This window comes from Colius striatus, chromosome 1, assembly GCF_028858725.1.
Source record: "Colius striatus isolate bColStr4 chromosome 1, bColStr4.1.hap1, whole genome shotgun sequence".
Classification (NCBI taxonomy): Eukaryota; Metazoa; Chordata; class Aves; order Coliiformes; family Coliidae; genus Colius; species Colius striatus.
Genome location: NC_084759.1, coordinates 58541069 through 58566368, shown reverse-complemented (window position 1 = coordinate 58566368; position 25300 = coordinate 58541069). Strand labels below are relative to the sequence as shown.

At 36.6% G+C, this 25300-nt stretch overlaps 1 protein-coding gene across 1 annotated transcript in view; it reads right to left on the bottom strand.

Annotated features, from left to right (window-relative positions):
- The window catches only part of MYO16 (myosin XVI), a 374343-nt gene that overhangs the window by 264013 nt on the left and 85030 nt on the right, over window positions 1-25300 (bottom strand). The window contains exon 2 of the mRNA XM_061996543.1: window positions 10017-10280. Coding sequence (XP_061852527.1) covers window positions 10017-10242 — 226 coding nt within the window. The 5' untranslated portion in view covers window positions 10243-10280. The remainder of the gene's footprint in view (window positions 1-10016; window positions 10281-25300) is intronic.

Below are 25300 nucleotides of genomic sequence, written 5' to 3'. Positions count from 1 at the left end.
ACACTTGTAATTGAGGCAACATTCAAGACTACAATTTTGAGTAAACCAAATGTGTTCTTGTTTGGACTTAGGTGGTTAAAGTGCAAGCATGGACTTACCAACATAAAAAGCAAACCTACATTTTAGAGATTTGCAATTCAAAGAAAAATCCCAAATCCAAGTTTCTAAAACCCCTATGTATTAACAAGGAAAAGACATACTTTTCAGTGGGGTCATCCAACAAATACTTGAAGGTCAAATTAGAGATACTCAAAAACATCAAATGGGCATCCAAATTCAAACACATATCTCAATCTTGATTTATTCAGAGCTTAAACATGTGAAACAGGGCTGCAAAAATTCCAGTACATACCACTGTTTTAAAAATAGTTAATAGCGGAGATGATGACAATATCAAGGGGTTTTGAGTAACTGCTTACTAGGCAGTCAACTTTCTACAGTTTAATTTTTATGCAACAAGCAAGACCACCTTGATTCAATTTGCTTCTCAGGCCCCTTCCTCGGGAGAAAGCCATGCTAGGACAGACACTGCTCAACAGACTTGAGGTGGGGGGCTGGGGAGAGCAAAGGCAAGAAGCAGCAGTGTGAGAGAGAAATCCACAGATCTGAAATGGCTCTCAGAGCAACACACAAGCACAAGCTGTAGGCTAGGAAAAAAGAGTGGGTAACAGCTTCCACCTCAGTTTCGTGAAGAAAAGGAGGAAGCTATAATTCAATTTGATGGTTAAACAGATGAATTACTTTTGATGTGAATCTCCCTCCTAAGAAGGGGACCCAAAATGGAGAGATGCTTTGCCTTTAGTTCCCTACTTGGTACAGGCAGAGGACAGCTGTTCAAATCAAAGTAGTTCTGGGCATGTGCAGAAACAAAAACTGCAGCTGAAATAACCCAGCAAGACTTCAAGACTAAGAGAAAAGCAGTCAGGGAGCAGATGCACTCCTATGGTTAAGCAGTTGACAGAACAAAAGGGCTAGATAATATCTACACTATCAAGCATATCCTTTACTTTTTTTCATATATTATACCTTTTTTTTTGTGTGAGTTTCACATTTTCCCATTAATAAAGTGTTGTATATTAGGAGTCATACATCTTTTTATCAACAGTAAAGAGCTGAACATTCAGTTCTCATCTCAGCTTTATCAAATTACTAAAAATGTAAACACATGAACAAAAAAAAAAACCCAAAAGCCCATGTAGAATCCTGTAGGAATTCAAATGTATTCAAATTTCATCTCCCTGTGATTTTATGATTGCTTTTGAAATGGGCTGCTTTAATTACTTAACATCTGTTACCCAATAACTAAAGGCATTATGTTTCTTTGCATCATAACAAAAAGGTGCCTTGTGTTGCTAAATTCAGCACACATGGAGCTGAACAAGGTTAACAACCATGCTGAACTTATAGGATTGAAGACTTGCTCTGGTTTTAAATGTGCCTCTAACCTCCTGGGCCTTCAAGACAGCTTCTACATCAATGAATGGGTGGATTGAGATGGCTGATTGATGCTTCATTTTTCTATATACAGAGCTGATTAAATCACCAGCAGCGTGTCTGACAGTCAGCTGTGTTAGTGTATTCCAAAGTTACAGACATATGAGCTCACAACACAGAATGCATTCATGAGTCTGTTTTGTGGATATATTCATTTACACTATAAATTTTTCTTTCTAAGAGACCCAATTGAGCAAATTTTTGTGTACTTCATTAATTTTGAATATTCTTGACTTTACTATTCTGTGTCTAGTGTTCATGTCTCGTAAGGATTGGGCAATAAATATTAAATTGTATAAATTACCATACATATATATCATGATTTCTTCCACAATACTTCCTAGTAAATCAACATTTATCAACAGTCACTTGTAGATTATCGTCCAACGTACAGATTTCTCCTCTGATTCACAAAATAGCTCTGTACGGGCGAACGTTTCTATTATTACATACATAGTAAATTTCACATGCTTTCCTAGTACAGACGAAAAAAAAAAAAGGTTAGGTGAAGTTTAGAATGAGAGCAAGTAACAATCTAAAATTCAAATATATTAAGTACTACTAGCACAATCCTTAAACAAAGCATTATAAAACCTGAAAAACCTATTTGTGTTTTAAATTTTAACAAGGACTGAGTATCTTAATGTAAGGAAATACAGAGTATGTTAGGAAATACAGAGTGTGTAATCTCTCAAAAACATTTTAGCTGCCCCAGAGTTCTGTTTCAAATGTCCTTGACTATGATATGTTTTAAATTCCTCAAACCGAGATTAGATTAAATTGATTTTGTTGTTGTTGTTCCTCGTCATGATATCATTACGCAACAAACTACTAATTGCTGAAATTGATCTCATTTTCTATTAATACACTTTTGACACAAGATTTAGATTCTTTATTTTGGGGGGCTTTCTTTTGTCATGAAGGTTTACATGTGCATACTAAACATACTACAGCCGTTTGCCATTTTATCCTGCTTGGGGCTGGAATGATTGGTGAGAAGTGAGATTTTCTTTTACACTTCTCCCAAAGGGAAGTGTAAAATCAAGGGCACATAGAAAACTGGGTAAAACTACACAGATTACACAACATAATCCTGATTCATCAGTTGTGTTATATTTATGCCCTTTATTCTTTTGGGATAATACATATATAACAAGTTTATATTTTGCTAGGAGAATCCTCCATGTATTTAATATTTCTTATAATATCACTTTTAAAATTTTACCCCTGCCTCTTCAGAAGGCTGCAGCTGAAAGAAACAGCATGCAAAAGAAATGCTAATTAAACTGCCTTTGGGAGGAGAAAGGAATGAAAGAAGCTGATATTAAAAATTAATTAAAAATTAATAAGAAACAGAGCAAGAAGATTTTTCAAGGTGGAAGTAAACAAGTGGGTTATTGTAAAGTGGGATGCACAGAAGATTGTTCTGAACTTTCTTTACACAGAGGTCCTTCAAGAGTCACTTGTTTTTTTAACTCAAGACGGAGGGTTTTTATGGCTTAATGATAAAGACGTAACTTGGCAGATTTAATACTACAACTAATTTTAACCTCTTTCCTAAATATTAAGTATAATAATGTGTTTTCTTATTTCTTCTTATTATTGCTGTGTCTTTCTGTAAATCTGTTCTATGACTGCAATTCTCTGTCTTTAGTAAACATAATCTTTTAACCTTCAATCCTGTCTAGTAGCAAAGATTCCTCTGAACTACTGACACATTAAAAAAAGCAATCCTCATCCAAGGCTTTGGTGATTTTTAAAAAACAAGGCATTGCCATGCTCAGAGCCTCACTTTCTAACCACTCATCCCAGCACATGCAACAGAGTAAATCAGAAAAGCTGCCTGCAATCAGTTTATGAATTAGAGGTGTCATCAAACATCTAAAAAGGTAGGTTGAAAGTCAGAATCCCAAGGGCAGACAGGTTAACTGAATATATTCCCACTCTTCTTAATTATAGAAATGTTTGCAATGAATAGTCTATGTCACACACTCTCAGTGGTTTTCACTCCTCAGCCTGCCCCTCCAGTTTCCTGCTACCTAACAACAGGCTTCACCTACCTGTTCACAAACCTGTCACCACAGCTCACATCCTGGCTCTTGCAACTATTTAAAAAGATTGCTGGCAACTCTTAAACCTGGTGTCTGAGGATCAGTATAGTTTGCCCTGATATGTTGGCTAGACATAAGCAGTGCAACCCATTGTTTTGTAGAACAATTTGTCTGTAACCAGCCAAGGTGGTTAGTACTGGAAAAAAGAACAGCAAAGCAAAATCAGGTCTATTGTAATAAGATGCAGAAATAAGTTAGTAGGTTTGGAAACAATGCAAGGAAACAATAAAAAGTGGGGTTTACTTCAGCTCAGTTTAAGCTTCAGTTTCTGTTTCAAATTCTTTTTTTTTTTTCCTCTGAATAGGAATGGTCACAGTAACATCTTTGGTGCATTCCCCTAAAGATTGAAAGCTAATGGTCAGCTTATCTGCCACCTCAAATTAAAGACACATCGTTCTTTTGAACAGATTTTGCTTTCCCTCCCCCTGGGCCCTTTTTATAACCCAAAGTTGTTAGGATGCAAATTACACTCCAGCACCAGCCCCACCTGTACCTCCTTTATACTTCCTTACACACCCCTTTAATTAGGGGAACTGAAAATTATCATAACATCATACATTATACAGTGCTTACAAAAAATAACTAATAATATTAAAACTTTCTGTTACATTGATTATTCCAGTCCTCCCAAATGTCCTCATTCTACCATATCTCACAACAGCATTAAATCTTTCAAATGGCTTGAGATACAGGGGAGGGCAAAGTTAGATGAAATCCCTGTTTTTTCCCCTTCCCTAAGCACTACTCTGCAGTCAGTCAGTTGCTGAGACTAGGACCCCTCCCTTCTCCCTCCCTCCCCACTCCCAACAGTGAACACAACAGCAAAAGTAGGATGTTGGGATCTCCTGCTTTTTAAACCAGGCATCTGCTGCCACAGAATCAGCATATTGCCCATCAAAAGGATGAAATGGACTTTAATTAGGTTTAGAGAATCTGTATTTCCCTTTAGAAATGCTGATTTTCACAGAAGTAACTCTTTTGTCTCACAACTGAGTTGATGGCTCTCTGGACTTCCAACCCTGACCTTTCACACTCTGCCAGCATGGCAGACCTTCATGACTTCTTTACAGCTTATGAGTTTTCATAACAAAAGATACTACATGTACAGAATTTCTGGCAGTACTATGATTGGGATAAATTTACAAGATGTCTGAAAATCTCCGTAACAGAATAAACCAAAAGATGACTGAAACTAAACCCAGTGCTTTCGTTTCCTACTTCCATTAGATTTCAGATACTGGACTGTCACATTCACTTTCAGTTACCGTTTCCATCATAGCAAGTTTATCTCTCTGTTCACGCTCAAAAAATCACCTCTTTCAAAGCACCTGTTGTTGTCAGTGGCAATAACTCCACCACTGCTTCACAAAGGATGCATATCCCTTATTCTCAAGGAGCCAAAACACTAAGATCCATTCGGCATGACTGCCTTGTGTTTGAAGCAGAAGCTCAGGCTCTGATTCATTCATTTTATTTCCTGCCTGCTCAGTTCATATACTATTTGCTGGACCATGAGTCCTAGTTGATGTGCAGGCTCAGCAAATATAAGAGTACATGTACTAGAGAAGAAAATCTGAGTCCACATTAATGCTAAGTGTAGGTGCAAACTTCACAGTGGGAAGGAATGGGATGCAGAAGCCTGCTTGGCTGTATCTCCCAATTTGCAATAGAAATGTATGACTAATTATTAGTAGATACTTAAAATCTCATAGAACAAAGCCATGTAAGATTTAAAGGCAAACAAACTACAGATATTTTCCTTGCCAGCTGCAAAGATATACAAAGTCAGTTTCAGAAAACACTGTGTTCACTTATTCACCAGCTTCTGCTTCTACACGTCATCATTGACAATGATAGTTTCAGATCTCTCAGTATGCTCACTGTTAGTGTGGGTGAATGTGGTCCATCAACAGCACTAAAAAATATATTACTTTAAAAATGAAATTGCAGGAACCTGCAAGGAGAAAGAGAAGGAGAATTTCTCTTCTGTCTCCTTGAGTTGGATAAAAGGCTAAATATCAGTTAGGAACAATAGTTAAAAAAACACAATTAAGTATGTCAATGCCTCCAAACAGAACAAAGCTACAACATTTTGCTAGTTTCTTACCTTTGTGAGAAATGTAATGAGCATATATTTAATTTCTAAACCTGAGACAAAGCATGCCATTGCTAAAAATTTCTAAAAGCCCATCCTACAATTAATTTTAATGCAAACTAATGGTCGCATCTATTCACATGCAGTATCAGAGATGCATTGTGTGCACAGTAGCAGCTGCTTTAGTCATTTTGGAGAAGATATATTACATTGTTCATGAATAACAAAGACAATGAATTCTTAGGAGTGAAATTCCAATCAGACTCAGGTGCAAAATGTCTCTGCACTAGTCATATTATAAATGAACCTTTATATATATTCATGTATTTCACTTACTGAACCAGACTACTCACCACTTCAAAATGTGCTGTCCAGTCTGTATAGTTTATGATATTCCATAAGCAATATGCCTTTGGACTTTACCTGGGAAGCTACTTCTATCATATTCTTTTGTTGTGCTCTCTTTCTACATTACACTTTAGTAGAAAAGTAGAACTGGAAACCCCTCCCTTCCCAGAACTGTAAAACGTCCCTCTTTAGCTGTCTTTTATATCTGTGGAATTGTGTTCTTTCTTCCTGGGTTGTTACAAGCTGCATTCAAACCTATTCAGATGTGAGCATTACTTTATCACTCTCGTAAGTCTGCACCGTTTTGTTGCTCTTCTATGAGCTCCACACAACTTATTCTACATTTTCTACTAATCAGTATGTGTAAGTGGCATAGATTTTATTTATAATCATGCCTCAAACCAAGTAAAACTAGTCTAGAATTTATCAACAAACAGAATTCTGCTTCATAGTCTCAGAGGAGCTCAAGATAGTCAAGCAGACTTTGGAAGTGCTTCAATTTAAAGAATGAGGAAGCACACAGTTTTGGCAGATTCTTAAATATGTCTAAAAATTGAAGAAAACAGTCTCAACTGCAGTTCTCTGTGGATGAGTCTACTCTTTTGTAATTCTGTTGCTGTACACCCTCTTCCAAGGGTAAAACTGGAGGAAATCTGTATGAATCCCAGAAATTTAGCCTTAATTTTCAGTTTCATTTTACAAAGCCCCCACACCCTGAAAGCTGTGAAGTCTGAGGACTTTTAAGTACTTTGAACTCAAGGATCAGAAAAAAAAATAGTGTAATCACAAAAATAACTCAGTCTATCTGTATCCAGTTATTTAAAGTATCCAGGTTGCATAGGCCTCTTCTTGGATACCACAGTCAGCCCATATATCCTGAATGACAGGATAGGGCTTATTCACAACCAGCTGAGTTACATTATACCTTGAATGGAATTCATCTCTTCAAAGCAATCTCAATTCAAGTTCAAAAAATTAGTTGACTAAAGCTCTTTTGGTATTGAATCCATTGTACAACACCTTTACGCTTGTTATGAAATATCTCATTATAAACAAAACGTCTAGTTTGAATTAAAATTATCTCTGAAAAAGTAAAGACATTCAAACTGCATTAAGATACCCTGCTGCTGATTATCAACATTGAGCAAACAAAACTGAACTTTTGAAGACTTTGAGTACTCATCTTGTTTACATTCAGCATTTATTCCAAAATATACAATATTCGCATCAGTCTGAATCCAATTTTTTCCCAGGATAACAACTAATTTTCATAGAGTAGAAAACAGTTTATTCAAAGTCATTAAATTATGATTACTAATTTATGTTAAGGTACTTCTCTGATACTTACTTGCATTGAGCTACTTTTTAAAAAATGCTTCTTCAATGCCCAGCTTTTCCAAAGAGATGCATTTTTAAAACACTAATTACTGATTTTGGTTCCTTATATTCAAACTGAGCACAATTGCAAATGCTGTTAATTACTGAGCACTGTGCAGTAAAAGCCAGATCCTAGAGACTAGACATTATGGGAAGAAGGCTAATACGCTGTTAAAACCTATCTCCCACCTTTGTTCACTTAACCCAGTATTACAAACTCTTTCTCATTCCCCTAGGCTGTTTTACCAAAAGCAGGGAGCTGAAGAGATGGTGTGATATTTGAAAAGCCAGGAAGTATGTGCTCATTCCCATTTGGAGCCCTATATTACAGTCATTTTTGCTATAAGGCCCAGTAAAGAGGAGAGTTCAGATCTTCATTTTCTATGGAAGACATCAGCTGGAGGAGTATTTAATTCCAGCTGTATAGATCAAGTTGATGTGAAACTGCAGTGAGGTGAAGAATATCCAATACAATTATAACAATCCATTACAATTAGTTTACTGGCTATATATACTTATTAGTAAATAGCCTTGAGTGATATGAATGATGAATGTCTGAATAAATGACTGAAATATTAATAAATAAAAATAAACAGGTGGTGCCAAAAATCCAGCTTCCCCAGATAAAACTGTTTCAGTGGGATTACTTCAACCTGTGTCTAGCCTGGCCTTATGGACTGAAAAGCCATTCCTGTTCGGAGGCACTAGGTGTGCTTCCAGAACACATCTTCCAGTTCAGTTCCGTCTGAAAGGAATCTAGTCTATTTGCTCCATAAAACAAGACCAAACACAGTAAATGGATATGATTTTTTACTACAAAAGCATTTGTCTAATTTGAACTGAAATCCTAATGTAGATATAATCACTAAAGAGCCATGGTTTGATTTTTTTTTTTTTTTTAAATTGGTTTTGTTTTCATTGGCTCACATGATAACAGTTCTTAGTACAGTATTGCTCACATCAAAGTAAACAGGGTCTGGGAACTTCTGGCTAAAATCACAACAAACAGGTGCTTGCAGGTCCCCAATCTGCTTAAAGACAACAATCACACTTCAGAATAGTGTTGTTAGTCCTACTGGGGTTATCTGCAGGCTATTTAGGCTCCTCACTTCTGGACACCTATTTTATATATTTCAAGTGCAGGACATCATCCCTAGTTTTCCCCCACCTTACTTCCCTCTGCTTGAGGTATCTTACATTTATACTCATGCTATTCAGTCTCAGCAGTTGCTGAACTTTCTGTTCTTACTCAGGTACAGCTCAAGGCCAAGTATGGGCAACATTCCAACCCCTACTATTCTATAATTCTATGATTCTATGAAAACACTCTTCATGCCCCTCATCAGCACTCCGATAAGCAAGCTACATTTCTTCAACATAAATGTCAAAAACAGCCTCAAGTATCTGACTTTTACAGAATGCTAAAAGTCTTATCTAATATTCTGCTGGGTTTTTAGAAAGTTTGGAGCTATGGGAACAGAGACAAAGAGCTTCACTTGTAATCCCTGTACTTTTATACACTAGGAGAGTGGAATGAAAAGTTATGAATTGTATTTGTAACTTAGTTATAAACAATGCCCTGGGCTCTTCTATTAATTTCTTGTATTTCCTAAAGGCGTAGATCTGTGCCTCATTGATAAGCTATGACAGTCATAGCAAATGTCCATTAAAATGACAATTCAGAATTGAGTAAAAAAAACAGAGCTAATCAAAGTGATAAAAGTTAGGAGAAAGTTGTCTTTTGCATGATGTAACTATATGAAACTATAAGTTCGTTTGCATGATGTAACTATTTCAGAGCCTCTCTTAACCAGGTAGTTCTGTGATAATACGATTACAGAAGAACTGACATAAAATCTGTTTGCAAAGGAGTTGCTAAAAGCATTTCATCAGTTCTTTTCTGATATCCTTCCCACAAAAACAGTATGGGGATTCCTGGGGACTTCTAAAACTTAAGAATTCTTTACTGTAAGGTGTGGTCCCCTTTTGAGGACTAAATGCTAAAACTCCTTGAATTACTATTGGCTGCACCAGGAATTAAAACAATGCCAGGAAACTAAAAAAAAAAAAGAAGGCTTAAAAGGTGATTATATATTTTAAAAGGACATAAACTTCATTTCACAATCAGAAAGATGACCCACTATCTGGAGTGACTATGAGTCAAAACCATCTCATTACTCTAGTCTGGCCACTGTCACTAATAACTTTAATCATTTCAGATTCTAACATCGAGAAACTAATTGTCAAATAACTTGTGTTAAATTGCATAGATCCTGTAGGTATATAAAAGGCCACATGTAATAATGATCATAGTCCTTACTGGTTTTGAAATATCTTAGTTTATGCACATATGAACCTCAGAATAAATTCATCAGGTTTCTGAAGGTTTATTCTCCACACCTTATTTCAGTAACAAGCTACAATACATTGTATGCAATACACACTTGTCTATTCTATTACAACAGTCGCTTTATGATTACTAGCATGTAAAAATGTATTATTCTTAAAGAAAAGTAAGCAGAACAGGGAAGCTTTGCCCTTGAAACTTTTAGCTATACAAAAAGAAAAAGCAGTTCAGTACTACTGAGTACCTTCTTTATCATCATGACGTATGATTGCATCCTGTATCATATCAGCAAGATTAAAACGAACTCGATGATTCTTTCCATGTTTCAGTTTTTTCACGTAGCCCTCTCGTTTCTGGAAAGCTTTCTCTCGTTCGTAATATGCCTTTATTTGGTCACAGCGCATCCGCTTCACCAGCCGCTGCCGCTGGCCGAGAGGGAGGGACTCCAGCAAGCACTGCTCAATTTCCATCTCATGGGACCGAAAAACATTACATAGCTGGAAACAGCCTGTAAGAAGTTAAAGACAAACACAATTAGGTTATGGAATTTAGAATATGTTTTCACACGTGCCATGAAACCTCTACTAATTTTCTTCCGAGCTCCTCCTACAGGACCGATGCTGACTATTATAGAGTATGTCATTGTCAACTTTTGGAAAATAACTAATTCCATTTAATGCCATTAAATCACCAATGCATTTTTTAAAAGCTATCCCAGTTCATGTCAATAAATGCAAATAGAAAGAGGTGTAAAACTTCAAAAGTGAGATAGGCAAGATATCTAAATAATCCATTGTAATTCAAGTGGCTCACATTTGCTCACAAACAAGAGAGTGTATGCAAAGGAATGTCAGTCTGACGCCCATGCTTCCTTTTTATTCATGTTCACCTTTCTTTAGGTTAGCAAATTCCTGTTACTCAGTGAGAAGCAAAATCATCATATCAGTTACATTAGCATGCAGTAGGTACACAGGCAACCATCATTTAGAAACATCAAAGTAATTTCAGATTCCGAACTATGTATATGACTTTTTTTTTGCATTGTATATAGCCATCCAAATGGAATCTTCAAATGAAACTGTCATATTCTGAAAAATTCCTATAGAAACAGATCACAAATGGGTCTTTGGTTCAGTTAATCCTAACATTCATAGCATTACCTTTGAGTCAGATTTCCTCTTTTGTTGTTGCTATTAAATCTGGTATTTTTACTGACATTGCAATAACAGTGATGTTCTTTTCCAGTATGTTCTCTTTTCCACCAAGGGTGAAGACTGTAAAAGACAGTTGCTTTTCAGGTGGCAGTTCTGTTACAAAAGGAGACTAGTAGGTTGTCAAGTACTTTATTACCTGAGTCCTTGGATGTGAATCCATATACGTCAATGATATACCAGATAACCTACCCGAAGATCCTTTGATGTCGTGGCTGGAGACCACTCAATCACTTCTGATTCTCATGTTCTACTTTATATACATACTTAATTTTTTTACATATGGGGTTAGATGCCCAAATTTGTAATATGTAAGGTCTATTAGCAGCCCAGACAAGAGGTTTTCTCTCCTTAGTTTGATGGAAGAGCACTTGAAGGAGATATAGATTCAAATCACCTTGGGCAGTTAAGAAATGACAAGATTAGGTATTATTGCACAACTTAAATTAGGCCTGATTTTGTCTACTCATTTTACTAAATCCTGAATTACATCATCAAAGGACTTCTACCTCATTCAGGGCACTAGCAGAATAGTGCTGACTAAATGACCACTTTGTTTTCTCCTTGTTGTTGACAATACATGTCCAATCTACTGGATACCATTAAAATCATGCTCTGAAGGCATAATTAGTATTTTCCTGACAGGCTTTTGTAAAGCTCATATCATTACAGCATTTAAATGCTTCACAAATAGTTATTTTCATTAAAAATGAGAAGGATAAAGGGGCATTCCTATCTACATTCTCTACTGAAGAACTGAAAGACAATGATTTTATTTTTCAATCACTAATTTTGGGTGTTGAATTCAAGAATTCTAGATTCTTTGCTTGAAACTTTTGCTTTAGAGGTACAGTATTATATAAACTACTATGTATTGTAATGTCATAATAAAACACTATCAAAGTGATAGTCCTAGGTCTGCATGCCAAACACTCTATATCTATTAAATTATATATTTGTTATTTTATATTATAAAATACATATTCTATTCTATATTATGCATAGTCACTATGAAATACAATCCAAGGTCTCAAATCAGACTTCCCAAAGTTGAGGAGCATACATTTATGCAAAAAATGCTCAGTGCTTTCTTGAGAACACCATGACAGAGTCAAACACAGAATACAATTCTATGGGTCAGTCATCTTCTTTTAACATAAACTACCCTTTCCCTCCCTATAATTTCTGTTCCTTTCTTAGCATATCCTTCTAGTTAAAAGAAAATGAGCTGTCAAACAAAAAACTGGAAACAAGCATTGGCTTGCATTAAGACAAAACATAAACCCTTCCTTTTGCACATCAAAAGGCAAGAACTCCTTCTGTATAAAACTAAATTTTCCTTTTGACCTTAAATGATATGTTTCATTTCTGAGCACACATCAGAAAACAGAAGGGAATGAAAGGGTAGCTCTGTAAATCTGCAAAAAATGTAACTTTATTCTCTCCTTCAGACTCAGTGTTCACAGTATTCAATCAAATAGAAGCTTTGCACTCAGACCATCCTCAGCTCAGGGTAGCCTGCAACTGTGTCTCCTTTCTGTCACTACAGGGCTGGGGAATGAGCCAATTTCAAATCTTCCCTATTAGAACTGTTGTGCTTTGTATAAAATATTTCAGTACTCATGTCTTAAGTCTACACAGTATTTTTGGCTAGTAAGATTCTAAGCTTACACCCTAACACTTCTAAATTTGGGTATAGTGCCTGCCAGCCAGGCTTAAAGTCTCAGAGGGAAAACCAACTTGCTATGTTAAACCATGTTTGACAATGCAGCTAAGATCCCATCTGTACAAGAGTTTTACCTCTGCTCTGTTTCTTCCTTCTTCTTTATGAAAGGAAGAAAGAGCAGCCATGCATTTGGGATACAACAGATTACAAATGAAATTGTCATCTATATCTCGAAAACTCAACTGAGGGTGAGAATTGCAGTTGTTCTAGTGTTTGCTGTAAATCGGTATGGTTTGCTGACAACAGACTAAACCTAATCATATCTCTGCTTTTTCTTAGCTTCAGTCATGTACAGCTTCTGCTTTTACTAGGAATGGGTAGTTTTTGCTGCCACATCGCAACTGAGACTGGTGAAAGCTGTAGGACACTTTTGCTGCTGTGGTGCTCTGCTCCTCTGGGGTTAAATCACGGCATCCCCTTAGGATGAAAAATCAAACAAATTAGCTTAACTTCTCGGACAAATAGAACACAGCAGAAAAGAGCTCATACAGCCAGATTCCAGTTTCAGGAAGGATGTGGCTGGCTTAGTGTCTTCTGCCTCTCCACTGAGATGACTTTCAGTCTGCATGAGTGCCCATCTATTTGCTACCTGAAGAACAGTGCTTGACTGCCAGAACTGGTCTTACATGTACCAATGTGTGGATGGAGCCAAACAATTTAAGCAGATTCAGAAGAGGACTCAATCCACTTGGGCACTGGTCTCATCTGAGAAGTAATGAGATGCAGATGGGATTTTGCCTCTCAGCACATCTGGAACCTGACACATCCCAGATGAGATCAGTATCTGAATGGATATAACGGCTGCAGGTCAGCAACCTTATCAGGTTAAGCCTGGATTAAACAACCCAGTATAGATGCAGACAAGGCAAACTCTCTGAATTGAAGTTTTGGTTGCCCATCTTTTAAGGCATTCCAACAGTCCTAGTTTTAGAACCTGGTATGGTCTACTGAGTATGGGGAACCACCAATGGCACAAGATACAGAGTTTCCTGGCTATTACCCCAAGAAAGCTGGACTTAGACCCAGGAGCGATATAGATATATTCTAGAGGAAATTCTGTGGATTGCTTAGTAGCACTTTGAGCAGAGGAGTAACTACCAACATCAGATCAGGTAATCACATCTTGTCTTAAAAATCTCTGTCAAGAGATTCTTCCAAGTTTTCTGGGTAACCTGTTCCAGTGTTGCACTGTTTTTTGAAAAAAATGCCTTGGATTTTTTTGGTGGCCATTATCTCTTGTTACTATTGTCACTACTGAGAAGAGTTCAGTTTTGTCATTTCTGTAATTATCCTGGTAGCCTTCTTCTGCCTTCACTCCACTTCCTCAATGTCCATCTTACACTGGAGGTATGAAGACTACAGACTTGCAGGTGCAACTTCACTAGCCTAAGCAGAAACAGACAATGACTCACTCTGCTGGCCATACTCCTCATACAGCTCATTATATTTGCCTTACTTACAACTACTGTGTAGGGTTGGCTGGCATTCAGCTTTGTGTCCACTGTAATCCTTGCATCTTCTTCAAAAGGACTGCAACTCAAGTCAGCCAGTTCCCAGCCTGTACCAATACATAAGGTTATCCTGTCTCAGACGTCAAAATATCTTTGTTGAACTGCCCAAAGTTTATGTCAGCCCAGTCCTTGGGATTAAGCTCTACTGTTCAAAGTATGCCAACCCTCTGTCCTAACTGAGCATTGCCAACAGCAATGACAGTTTCATCTGTAAAAAAAAAAACAAACAAACAAACAAAAAAACTCCAGGAAAAATTAGCTGCTAGAATCCCAAACTTTATTAGACAGTAACTTGTCACTGTTTAGAGACAGACAACTTAGCTACAGACAGGCTCAAAAGAGAATTCATGAGAGCTTCCTAAAGGATAACATGTACAGCAGGTCGGTCCATCCTTTTCAGTATAAGAGAAAAATGCCACAAATTCTCATACTGAAACTTGTATGGGACTCATTCAAATAACAGAAGATACATGCAAAACATCCTATCATAGAATCATAGAATTGTTTAGGTTGGAAAAGACCTTTAAGATCATTGCATCTAACCATTAACCTAGCACTGCCATTTCCACCACTAAACCATGTCCCTAAGTACAACATCTACACATTTTTAAATACTTCCAGAGATAACTCAACCACCTCCCTGGACAGCCTGTTCCAAAGCTTGGCAATGCTTTTGGTGAAAAAAAAAAATCTCTAATCCCCAATCTAAAGCTTCCCTGGTGCAATTTGAGGTCATTTTCTTCTTATCCTATCACTTGTTACTTGGGACACTGACCTCACCTCACTACAGCCTCTCTTCAGATAGTTATACAGAATTATAAGGTCTCCCTTGGTCCTCCCTTTCTCCAGGCAGAACAATCCCAGTTCTGTCAGCTGCTCTTCTTCAGACTTGCTCTCTAGACCCTTCACCAGCTTCTTTGGGCATGCTGCAGAACTGACTTTGAGTATGCTAGTCAGAAAGCAGTGTAGTAACAAGGAATGGTTTATGTGTAGGGAGACAGGTTGCATTCTGAATCAATTTGCATAAGAGTTTATATCTTATTACACAAGGTATTTGAAGATTATTTCAAATGATTCTTGCCTCAGTGTATGACAAACTACAGTTATGTATAGTGTTGATGAGGCCACTATGATTGTCACGGTATGTTGCACTGAATATCTCATTAGCAGTGTCTCCCATCAAAACTCTGAAAAAGCTTACAGTGAAAAAAATTTGTTATTCATTTAATGAGATGCACTGGAGCATAACAACTGGAATAAACATTATTGTTGGCATGTATTTGGTTTAAAGGTCTGCATCAGCACACAATACAAAAAAATCTTTATGAAACCCTGAAATATCAAAACTAGAGAGCCTTTTATTATAACACATTAGTTATTAAGTAGCACAGGACAAAGGAAGTCACCACCATTGTAATAGGAAAAATAAAGAATGCTTGCTAGAGTAGAGCTGCTTCACTGACTGGGTCCACCCCAAACCACTCAAAAGAGAAGAATCACTGCTACAAAACAATCCGTTCAAAAAAGGGTAGCAATTTTCTCATGATTGGGCAGAGTGCCAGTTGTATTCCAACACAAATTGTTAGCTTGATCCTGCCTGTATGAACAAGAGATTTCGGAGCAAAGAGGAATCACTTGCTTTGAATTGCCACCAGTTCTCAACACGAAGGTGAGAGAAGAAGTATTTTTTGGCACTACAAGCAACAGTTGCTGAACAACATGAACGGGTGATGGGACATAATCAGGAAAGAATAATATTGCTACAGGAATTTTCTTCCATTATCTCCAGGTGATCTGAGCCCAAGAAACCTAACAGCATGTAGGAACTTTTTGTGTGTGTGTGTGTATACCTCTTTTCAGAAACCATGTTGATAAAACCTTTCTTTATATCTCCATTTCTTATGGATTTATGTCATTTAATTTTAGTTACTTGCTCTGGTATTGAAGTTGAGAGCCTAATCATCCTAAAAAAAATTCACACTGCCTGGAGGTGATTCCGTTCCTGTCTAATCTGGATCCCAAGTCAGGAGGCATTTCCAGAATGTGAAGCTGAATGCCTATATACATGTTCACACAGGCACTACAAAAAAGTTGGTCACTACCCTTATACATATTATATTTTGATTTTTCATGTGATATAAATATTTGCTCTTTTGATTCAGGGAGGCAATAACTGCTGGACACTGGGAACAGTGTGTTTTGAAAGTATGGCATGTTTAAAAACTTGTCTGTTCATTTCACTAACTAACTCAAATAAGGTGACACAGAATTACAGTGCATAATGCTTAAAACTACAAATTTGCAAATACTAAGCCTTGTTTTTCTTTACTTATGTAAACATTCATGTTGCTTTTGATAGCATTTTAAACAATAAGTAATTAAGCTTGTGGATGTTTGAGGGACTATGGTTTTCACAGAAACAAACCACAGAAGGCCTAAAGTATCCAGAAAAATGGCAATTTGAGATTCTGTAAATGTGTCTTCTTGAGACTGCTACCTAAACAATAGTCTTTGAGTATCTTGATCTCATTAAAGCCAAAAGGGTAAAAAACTCTTTGAGATGTACACTGCATTTAACTTCAGTCCTCTGACACTTCACCTCCAGTCTTGGTCTCTCTAAAGATATATTAGCCCCTCTTCATAACTACAATTAAACACCGTGTTGTGATTTAGATACCTGAAATTGTCCTGACTTTCAGAAAGATAAAATATTTCAACAACTTCAGTGAACTATTAAATAGATTATCATTCATTAAAAAATCAAAAATAGCTACTTTTAAAGTTGGTTAGCTAAACACATTCAAAGTAGTACAAAGATATGAGTGAAAAGCATGCAGTGAGTAGCAAGTGCTTTGGAACTTAAAGAATCAGAAACATGGATGGTGTAAATCAGTGCAGCTTCATCCAGTTAAAAACACTGCATTAATTTACACCCCATGTATGATAACAAGAATCAGACCAGAAACTAGAGTACCTTTCGATAATGCACATTGCTGCTATACATAATGACTTTACTATACATCATGATATTCTGCTACAAACAATGCATATTATTTAGATTTCTTGTATTACATTAGAAATAAGAATTTATTTGAACGTATGCAGCTGAATTGAATTCCAGAATAAATCAGTGATACAAATACTTTCGCCTAATTGAAGACACAGTGTCTGGACCACAGACCAATGCATTTTTTTAGTGATACCCTCTTCTGAAGTCAGAAGTTATTATGTATTGTCTACTGATCTTCCAGTTTCAAAAAGACATACTTCTTACTCACAGAACGGGCTAGATTAGTTTAAATCCATCTCAAATTGCAATGCTAAGGTCAGTATAAGGATTTGAAAATCCTTTGTTCGGTGCAGGGAAAATTAGTTACCATTTGAAAAGCTTCTCCATTACGTTTATTAAGCTGTAACTGAAGATCAGCACTCATAACCCCTCAGCCTGATTTTAATGGCTAAAGTACTTTCATCAGCAGTGCTTTACTCACTGCAGGGATGGACTTATTCTTTTTTCTTGGTTCTCCACTCCATAACCATATAAATGTGAGGGAGCAGTATAAATGTAAACTATTTATTTACCTTGTAAAGAATGTAAAGAATTCAATTAATGCCAAGTCTTCTGCCAATAAATTACACTGCAGTAAAGGAGCTGATGCGCTTCTGTTCTTGGCTTCACAGAGCTGCTTTCGAGTGTAATTTCAAACTTAAGACTCTTAAATGACACGATATAAAAAGCTGCTTAGTTTTCTGCTTAACACCCAACTCTGCTGAAGAAAAATCTTGAGCACATTCAAGCAACCATCCTCTTATACAACCTCACTCCTGTATGCTGCTCTTCAAGAGCTTTTTGATGTGACTGGACTGGTAAGCAGGAACTGTAATCAACTTCCAGCTTGATACCAAGGAAAAGTTACTTATCAGACACTATTAATCAACTCTATGGGCTTTCTAATAGACTCTATTATCTACCTATCAGCCATTCAGTGAAGTTACGGAGGCATTCTCTAGAAATTTATTATATTTAAATCAAAGAAGCAACCACTTCAGGATCTTGCCTTCCTAGTGACAGAAGGGAGCCTGAATAATAATGAATCAAATAGAACAGAGAGCTCTGCATTGTCATCTGTGATTTATGTCATGTAGCAATCTGTAATGTATGGATATTTTACGTTCTAGGTAAAAGTCATTAACCATGTGCCAGCCTATTCAATAAACACAATCCAACTGCCTCCCCAAGCACTGTCCTTCAATGTGTAAAACACAGTTTTGAAATACATATGTAAGGAGTTCTTTCCATTTTCAAGAAAAAAAAAAATCAGTATTTTTTTTTTTTTCCTGTCTTTAAGCACAGGAAACTCACAGGTCTGAATGATCTGAAAGAAACTGTATATCCCAGACCAGTAGTCCTCATCGGTGTTTCACATGCAAGCAAGATGAACAGACAATTTGCTCAAGCTCATACTGCTTCTTTTGATAAAGCTGCTGTGTCTGAGACAAAGGTGCACTCTGGATTCCCACAAATCACAGTATGCCTCAAGTACATTCTCTCCTGCAAACATCGTAACCTTTTACAGAACAAACTAAAACACCATTGTCTGCTCTGGAGCACTGGAGTTTCCAACTGAAAAGACCGCGTAAGCTCAGAGATAAGTAAAACACATTAACTCATTCATCCCATACAATATTCCAAATAATCAAGATTTTAGGAGATTAAAGTTTGTCCTCAAGCAAGGCAATCCTGTTCTGGATTCAGGGCTGTACTGTAGCATCTGTAGGCTCTTCAGAGGGACCTAAACAGGCTGGAAAGATGGGACAAGATCAATTGTATGAGGTTCAACAAGGTCAAGTGCCGGATCCTGCACTTGGGCCACAAAAACCCCATGCCATGTTACAGACTTGGGGCATGGTGGCTGGAAAGCTGTCCTGTGGGAAAAAAATCTGTGGGTGTTAATCAACAGTCAGCTAAACATGAGCCAGCAGTGTGCCTAGGTGGACAAGAAGGCTAATGGCATCCTGGCCTGTATTACAAATAGTGTGAGCAGCAGGGCCAATGAAGTGATTGTCCCCCTGTACTCGGTGCTGATAAAGCTGCACCTCGAATGCTGTGTTCAGTTCTGGGCCTCTCCAAGAAAGAGGTGCTAGAACACATCCAGAGACAGGCAACAAAGCTGGTGAAGGGTCTGGAGAACAAGTCTGATGAGAAGCATCTGAGGGAGCTGGGAACGTTTAGCCTGGAGAAGAGGAGGCTGAGACGGGATATGATCACTCTCTACATTTACCTGAAACTGTTGGGAAACAATTTGTTTCCCAAATATTAACATTATTATTCCTAAAGCAGATAATTTTTTTTTTCAAGGAATGTTGTAAATCTCCATGTCAAGGATTTGAACTCAGTTTAATCAGAAAGCAAGTCATCTCATTCAAACTGACTGCACTAACACCTTTTAAAAGATATGTTTTTATATAAAAAAGTTAGAAGAAAAACTAAATTGTCTGTTTGAGCTAAATCTTACGATCTTTTGCTCAGTTTTGGACCTATGAATTTATGTTACTCATTATTTGGTATTTCCAGAAGAAAGCAGTGTAGCTTTTGAGACAATAACATCAACATATTTGATCCTATTTTAATAACTAAACTGCTATAAATCACACCACCACTAAGTAAAATTCAAGAAGCTCCAAATCAGGGCAAAGAATATCTGGGCTTTCCAGATAATAATAAAAATAAGACCAGAAGGAAATCCTCTAGAAAAAAAATATTTTCTTTTAGTCCTTGTACAGACCTGGCTGTCTTTATTTGGCTGGCTGCAACGCAAAACTTATGAAGTTGCAACTAATCTATGAAGATAAAAGTTATTTCCTTACAGTGCAGTAAATGGAGATGTAATGATACATTCATCTCTAGTCCACCCTTTCAGATACAGGACAGAGAAGAGGGGAGGACATGCATCTGGGAACAGATGCACTAGAAAATTCTTCCTGCCATCACGGTATAAAATAAAAGGCTTGTTATGAAGACCAAGGACACTCAGATCGCAATAAATAATGAAGAACACTAAGACTGTGTCTGATACTTGTAAATCTGCAACTTTGAAGGGGGCATTAACACTTAGGTGGATGGTGACAGGATGCCAAAAGTTATAGTTGCTATACCTTGGAAGTACTGAGAAAGCCCAACAGTAGCAGAAACAACTGTTTTACTGTAAATTAGTGTCTGGACAAAGAAAAAAAAATCAGATTGTTTCAAAACTTGTGGAAGTTCTTGCATCCATCACAGACATTCTCAGATATCACTATTTAGGCTGCAAATATGTCAAGGATCAAGAGCTGTACAACGTACGTGAATTACAGAAAATAAAAGACAACCACATACATCAAAATCTGCAAAAACTTGCATGTAGCAAATTTAGTTACCAAAAAAAAAAGGCATATGTGGATCAAGACAAGGAGTATATTCAGTACAATACATCACAGATAGTCAAAAGTCAAAAGTGAAACTGTGGTTCAAAGACCTGACCATAAGGACTGGCAAGCACATAGGAACAGAAACCCTGTGCCAAGTGGACTGTGGTTCTACACACAATCTAATCATTTACAGAGATTACTGTAAAGTGAAAGCAGATGGAAAACTAGTTTACAGTACAGTGGAGTTAACAAAAATTCTGCAGCAGAGCTAATATGTAGGCCTTTGGTTACTGTTCAGTGTATATCAAGGGACTGACATCTCAGTTTTCAAATTGCAAAAGGATTGGAAACAGGCTCTCCTCCCTTCTTCAGAAAGACAACTTATCTGGAATATTGCATTCAACTCTAGCCAGTCAAATTGGAATAGTTCAAAAGAAACTATCACAAATGGTTCTGGGGCCTGAGGGACTGATTTATGAGGAAGGATAAAAAGAATTAAATATGCATAGCTTAGCTAAGCAGTGACTAAGGAGAGGCAAGTTAACAGAATTTTGAAGGGTGGAAGGGAAGGAGAAAGGTTATATAGCATAAAAAGGAATAAAATTTGGAACAAAAAAATGAATTAAATCTAGTGTCAATTTAGGCAGAATATCAAGATTAAAACAACCACATATGGATGAGAATAACAGGTAAAATCTCAAGACTCCTTGTTTTGTGTACTAGGTGGACATCCACACAAAAGCACCAACACTGGCACAGCATTCCAGTGTTTCTAGTATTTAGGGCAGCTCACTCACTCAGATCTGGCACCTCCAGATGGCCCTGAAAAATTCTGAACAGTAAAGTGGAGAAGAAACCCAGGAGAACTTCTGGTACATAGAGCTACGCCACTGGCATCTGAAAGTCCTCTCTCCTTTGCACTGCAGCGATATTTATTGAGTATGTCCTAGGATACGGTTAGAATATTAAGCATGATTGCCAGTCTGTGCTGGATCTTCATGGGTAAGTGAAAATGAAAGCAGGCTGTGCAACTGTCCTGACAGCAGAGTTTACAAATCTGCTAAGGTCACCTTCCACATCTACCGTCTAGCATTATGCTTGTGGTAACATATATAGCACAGCTCTTTGGGCACATACAGCTTCAGAAAATGAAGCGTGCAGAATCACTATCACAATTGCTTGTGAACATGCACAGCAATATCGCTTCTGTGTTAAGTTAAAATGGGGAAATTTGGTTGATTATTTATCTGAAGAAGAAGAGGAAAAAGAAGAAACTGAACAGTTTCACCTCACCTGACAAATTAAAAAAAAAAAAAAGGAAAAATATCATGGTATCAGTGGATGGATTCTACATGAAAATTTAAATTCCTTCACTGAGAAAATGACCAGAGAAACATTTTTTTAAAAAAGCTTCAAAGCTATTGAAGAGTTGGAAGTAGAAATCAAGTAGAAATTATCACTGCACCTCCAATATTGCTGGTCACAAGATAGAAAAAGTGTCTTTCAAAGACCCCATAAATCAATATATTCATTGGTGATTAGGAGGAATCAAGTATGTCATTCAGATTACCTTAAGAGCTTTACTTCTCACAACTGTCTATACAATTTACACATATCACTTCTGCAACTAACATTATTAGTACTTCAGCTAACAAAATCAAATAATTGTCCAAAGCAAAGCACCTGAAAAGCAAGATATTAATTCCATCTGCAATCTAAATATAAATTTCTGATATTACATGTAACTAAGGGATACATTGTTTTCACATATTTTCTCAGAGTCTCAAGTAATAAGCTACTGAAAGACAACACTACTACTTTTTCCAAAGACTGAGAAAAAGGGAAATTTCTACATGCCTCCTTTTTCCTCTGCTTGGACATCAACATTTACAAAACTTTTACGGGTAAAAGTTTTGATTCCTTACATAGTAAAAGGATCTCATTTGAAAGCCGTCAATTAGCTTTCAAGATACGACCTTAATAGATTGCTCCATTTTGTGTGGATGCCTCTACAAGATCCCATATATATTTTATATATCATATTTCATAACAGGATTTGCACCAAATGGGACCACAGCAGGACTCCATAAGCCTGTGGTGGTATGGCCCAGATCTACTGCCTGTGTACATGCTCTGAATATCACTTCAATCTCTCCTGTTGAAAAGTCATACTGCATAGAGAGATGCTCATAGTAGGTTTTACGGTCAAAGGTATCAGACTCCATGTTTTCCTTCTTACCAAGAATAACATTTTCTGGTTTAAAATCAGCTATGAAGAGAGTAAAGCACTTCCAAGTGTAAACCCTACAAGAACTTCTGTATTCTAGCTAGATAAAAATCTAGTAATAAACAACCAAATGCTCTTTCACTACTGTGATGTGCCCTCCCATCCACACTCCCTGCCAGCTCCCCATTCTTACTGGCCAAAAAGAGATTAAAATGGACTCTATCCCAGCTCTCTGAATCACCTTACAGATGGAGAGAACTTGTCAAGAACAGTTGTCTTTCAGTGTACAAGAATGGCACTGGCAAGGAAAACAGATTGGGTGATGTAATTTGCCTTTGTGATTCTGCAGGTTATAATAGATTGACCCATGTCATTTGTCACCTAACACAATGTCCAGTAGTCAAAATATGAGAACATAAATATTTCTTTTAGTAAGACTTATTTTTCTATTGTTTGCACTCAAGGCAGTTGCTTGAAAGCAAACAAATGGAAAAAAACCCACCTTTTAATAAACAATCAAACTCTTTTTTTGAGTTGGTAGTGCTCTTTAATGATATATTAAAAAACTTGCAATAGGATAACTCTTTATTTACAACCAGTAAAACTAAACTTCTGTTAAGTTAACTTATTTCCATTTTTTAAGAACAAATTAAAATTACTTCAACTTAAACTTTCCTCTCTTTAAAATAACTATGTTTATACTGTGGCAATTAACTGTGGCAATTTCATTATCTTCAAATATTTCCTTTTTGGTTTTGTGTCTTAGCAACTATGCAAAATTTACCATGATGCAGTATATTAATTTGTCTGAAATAAGAAAGAAAAGGAATTGTGATTATTTGGAGCAAGAAGTTACTTCAGAAGTGAAAATATGTTCTTTAGCCTAAAAATTTCCATGAACTGTGTGGAAAAGTGGTTATATCATTACAGTTTCACATAGTGAGCCTAGAGATGTTTGGTTTGGGGTTTTTTTTTGCTGTTCTTTGCCCTTGCAGCAATCTTTTAAAAATGTATAGAATTCTGAAGTTTTATGCATGCTGTGCCAATATGGTGAGAAAATACAATACTTTGACCTTTAAAATCTTCTTTCATCTTATTTTCTCAGTGGCTAGATTACTTTTTTTGTTGGCAGACTCACTATATCAGAAGAAAAAAGCGCAAAAAAGATAAGAGATTTCTTTATAACATCTTTATAAGTTCATAGTAATGTTTTCCACAGAAAATGCTGATGCACCTCTCTCATGACAGATTTTTTACAGTGGGAAACAAAATGATGACATAAAAGTTATTTTTTGGATGACTGTAATTTCAATCAAAAATAAGTAAAGCCTATTTTTACTTGCATACAAACTTGGATATCTTGTAGCCTTCAATTGTCTAAGTTAATATTGCTCCTCTTGCTGTTATTTCTAAATCCATTTTTCCCAATACCAATTTAATATATATCTGCATCTTACTATAAATTCCAAATGCTATCCTAAGTACAAATGCTATCCTAAGTAGTTGTTATTATTAGAAAAGTTGTTGTTAGTTGTTACTTTTAGGAAAGTCATATTTAATTGGAGGCACACTTGGCAAATTATTAGATGACCAGTATTACAAAAGTACAAAGATAACTGGGATACTGCCAGCCCAAAATAGATTTTTTCTAAATATCATTTCCCATGTCTAAATACAGATATTAAATTAAATGTTCTTGTTTATGTCTTTCCTGGCATCCAGTGACATGATTTTGATGATTTCTAACATTTGATATTTGGTAAGGTAGAAAATTAGTTCATAATAAAAAAGAAAAAAAATCACAGGAGTTTCTGTCAGTGTCACATGAACCCAGGAACTGGAGAATAAAAATAAGTAAGTCTAGTACCCCAAGCTGGTACAGAAGTACTAGTTTTCATAGGTTGTAAATAATTTTCTTTTCTTCTTGTGGGCCTGCACCTATCTTGTGATTACAATCAGAGGAATAGAGACATAAAAGAGTTTAACAGAAGTAAAAATATTCTAGCTATGGCTCTACTGTTGAGGTTTGCAAGACAAAAACTGCTTATTTACTGCAGAATTAAAAACCTGTTTTACCTAATTTTTCAGATATCCTTCAAGACATCTTTAATATCACACTGACTAAATGTTTATTTTTTAAAGAGTCTGCATTTTATATCACCTATACCTCTCACTCAGGTTCAGTTTGTCAAAATGGAAAGAGAAATATGGTGTACTGTATTACCATTCTTCTTCTGTCTTTTATAGTGTAAACTTCTCAAACAAGTACCTTTCATTAAAATCTTTTTATTCCCCTAGAAATGCTTTTCACATCTTTACAGGATCTAAAACCTCCCAAGCAGTGGCTCATCACACTGAGCTGCTCCTTTCGCTCTTTCTGGACTCCTAGGTAAGATGACTCCTGCCTCTATCTCATTTTCCCACTGGCAGGATCTCTCAGTCATG